The sequence below is a fragment of the Vombatus ursinus genome, unplaced genomic scaffold (assembly GCF_900497805.2).
Source record: "Vombatus ursinus unplaced genomic scaffold, bare-nosed wombat genome assembly UNPS02014601.1, whole genome shotgun sequence".
Classification (NCBI taxonomy): domain Eukaryota; kingdom Metazoa; phylum Chordata; class Mammalia; order Diprotodontia; family Vombatidae; genus Vombatus; species Vombatus ursinus.
The window spans coordinates 163,688-167,146 of record NW_020954379.1 but is presented as its reverse complement, the minus strand read 5'-3'; the positions used below and the strand labels follow the sequence as shown (position 1 = coordinate 167,146).

Sequence of the window (3,459 nt, the reverse complement as noted above, 5' to 3'; positions counted from 1 at the left end):
ACACACACACACACACACACACACACACACACACACACACACACACATACACACACATATACATACACACACAACCACATACACACACACACACAGAATTTTGCTGGAATTTCTGTTGGGAACGAAATGTTTAAAAACATTTTATTGAAACCCTTTGTCTTTACATGGTGCTTCTTCCCCTTACTTGACAGCTGACACATCTACATTTCTTCCCAATATATCTCCACCATGACAAAGAAAGGCAAAGTCAAACATACAGATTGAGATTGCAATCTATGTAGTATTTTGCCCTAGTAGTTCCCCACCTCTCTTTCATGAAGGAGAGGGAGCTTTCAATGTCTCTTCTCCAGGACCTTTGTAGGTCTCTATTTAAGGCTCCGGTTTTTTTTCTCTGCCAAGCCAAATGTGTTTTTATAATTAGCAAACTATAGACATTTTGGAATCTTTCATTCTCTAGACTTCTTGATCAACTGGGAGATTAGAAGTTTGAACTATTTTAGAGAGTCATAAAGTAACAGAACCATAGGCTTGAAGTGCAACAGACCTTAGCAACCATTAGCAACCTCATTTTGCAGATGAGGGATCAAGGCAGAGGGAAATTAAGTGATTTTCCCAGGGTCTGGGAGAGCCTGGCTTTCTCAGATTTTCTTCAGGAATACTCTGGTAAAAGAGAATGAAAATGAGTGAATAGACAAATACTCCTGATGTAGGCATTGGGACAATGTACTGAAGTTAATTTGTACAGAAGTAAATAGGTACAAAGCAAGTTAGATTGGTTGTATTGGTTTTTAATATGGGGGCTAAGGCTAGGACTGAACTTGGGATTTCATTGGTGTAGAGAATTTGCAGTGAAATAAACTCCCTCAACCAAGGCAGATCAGCACCTTAGTCTGTAATCAGACTGCATAGTAATAGTCAGAGGAAATTGCCTGAGCAAGATACTGGAAATCACAAGATCATAGAATCACACCTGCTCAAAATTGGAAAGGACCACAGAGGTCAAATTAATTCAGTTCCTTTCATTTTATAGATGGAGAAAGAGAGGCCCAGAAAAATTACATGATTCACCAAGGTCACACCAATGCCTTGTCCAGCTGGCATTCTAATCAAGGTTTGAATAAAGGATGAATTGTCTTGCCCTGGCAGAAAACCATGCTGTCAATATACCTGGAATGAATGTATATTTTAATTGTTGCCTATCAAGGAGAAATGTAATAGTCTTCTAGTTGAAAAAAGCACTGTATAGAGAGTTCAAATCCTGACCCTGTGCCTGGCACACAGTAGGCACTATAAATGCTTACTGATTAATATTTGTACAACAGTAGCCTATGATGCCTTATGAATAGTAAGATTGCTCAGGCTTTATTCATTATTTTATAACTTTAATATTAATTGAATTAAGTTTTTTGGTTCATGATTCATATTTCAAATTTTAATAAATTATGGGATCAGTTGGATCATTGCTATAAGTTATCTGTAGATAATTTTTTTAAATTTTATTTTCTCGTAGAATCTGGCAAGTTGGGAGACAGAACCAAAGAGTTCTGTGGCTATTTCAACTGGCATTGGAAGAAAACAAGAGAAAAAGTGGGGAAAATTCTGCTGTCAACAGGATGTTGTTGAATAACCAGACACAGGTGACTGAGTTTGTCCTTCAAGGTTTCTCAGATAGTGTTCCACTAAGAATCTTGCTCTTTGGCACTTTTTTTTCCTTATACACAGCTGCCCTCACTGGGAATATCCTGATCATAGTGTTGGTCATTTGCAGCTCTATTCTTCACAGCCCTATGTATTTTTTCCTAGTCAACTTGTCTATGTTAGACATCATGTGCACAACCTCTGTTCTTCCTAAGGTGTTGGAGAACCTGGTTTCAGAAAAGAAGACCATTTCTTATGGTGGATGCATGGCCCAACTATACTTCCTCACCTGGTCTGTATCTGGTGAGCTCTTGCTCTTCACAGCCATGGCTTATGACAGGTATGTAGCCATCTGCCACCCCCTGCACTACAGCACCATGATGAGCAAGAAGATTTGTGTCCTTCTGGCAGTTGGAGTATGGAGCATCTGTGGACTTAACACTACCATCAATACTGGACTTATGATTCAGTTATCTTTCTGTGGCCCCAACACCATCAATCAATTGTTCTGTGAAATTCCTCCTGTGTTGCTTCTCTCTTGCACCTCAACATATGTGAACGATATCATGACAGTCCTTGCTGATGTCTTCTTTTCCGTTCTGAATTTCCTGCTGACCATTGTGTCTTACTGCTTCATCATCTCCAGCATCATGAGAATCCGGACCAGAGAGGGCAAGAAGAGAGCATTCTCTACCTGCTCCTCCCACCTGATTGTGGTCACCATGTATTACTGCACTGTGTTTTATGACTATATCAGTCCCATCTCTAACTATTCTCCTGAAAGAGCAAAGTTGGTAGCTGTGTTGTACACAGCAGTTAGCCCCACCTTAAACCCTCTCATCTACACTCTGAGGAACAAGGACGTCAGGGAAGCCCTCAGAAAAGTGCCTCTATTTAGCAAGTGAAGGCTTAGAAATTTATAGGTTTCTGGATTGGCTTGATTTGGGTAAGTGTATTTTTGTACTAACGATGGAAAGTCCCAAGACTTTAGTTGATTTTCTAATACCCCAAAGATTTTTCTTGTATAATCTCATGTTCTAGAGCATTAATGATAATATCCTTGTATCCATAGATGTGAAATTTACAGAACTCCCTAATCAATTTGTAGTGGAAATGCAGATGTAATGGGTCTGCAAAGGAATTTAGTAGTCTGGTACACCAGAATCTGACAGTGGATGCTCTCTCTTCCTTTTGCTCTTTCAAAAATGGTAAAGTCTGAGAGAGAGAGCCAGAGAGCCAGAGAGACAGAGAGAGACAGAGAGAGAGAGAGAGAGAGAAAGAGATTTTGGTCCAGTCATGAAACCTGCATTGAACATATAAAAAAGCAGATTAAGGTGGAGTCATTTAATTAAATATATTCAATCAATAAAATGGCTATGTAATCTCATTAATTATGGAATCTTCCAAAAGTATGGATCATAATTCATTAATATCCATAATTAAATATTAGATAACCATTTCATATCAACAAATGACTGAAAATGAACAAATGAAAAAAAGAATTTAGTATGTAACATCCACAGGACCAAAGCAAATCATCAAGGACCCCCCCCCTTTTTTTATGCAACCCTTACGGACAGGAAACGGAAATACTGATCTACCTCTTCATGGTTCTGGTGTATGATTGACATGTGGCCTCTCCCAGCTCTAGCTTTAAATTATCATAGAACAATAATAAATAGGTAAGTTTGTGTCTCCTAGCTATGGCTTTGGGGGGTGGGGTGCGGTGGATCAGTACATTTGGTACCACAACAAATACCAGCATCTTGTTGAAGGTGTCCTTCTATGGACCTAATGTGATTGACCATTTTCTCCATGAGA

The 3,459-nt window shown here is 39.0% G+C and overlaps 1 protein-coding gene across 1 annotated transcript; it reads left to right on the top strand.

Annotated features, from left to right (window-relative positions):
* Nucleotides 1-1,613: 1,613 nt before the first annotated feature.
* Nucleotides 1,614-2,543, top strand: LOC114042577 (olfactory receptor 13A1-like). Its single transcript, XM_027861262.1, has one exon. It carries the CDS (start codon nucleotides 1,614-1,616, stop codon nucleotides 2,541-2,543), a length of 930 nt encoding a protein of 309 aa, XP_027717063.1.
* The last annotated feature ends 916 nt before the right edge of the window (nucleotides 2,544-3,459 follow it).

Excerpts from the sequence above, each read along its gene's own strand:
- LOC114042577 (XM_027861262.1), top strand. The coding sequence starts at position 1,614 with ATGTTGTTGAATAACCAGACACAGGTGACTGAGTTTGTCCTTCAAGGT.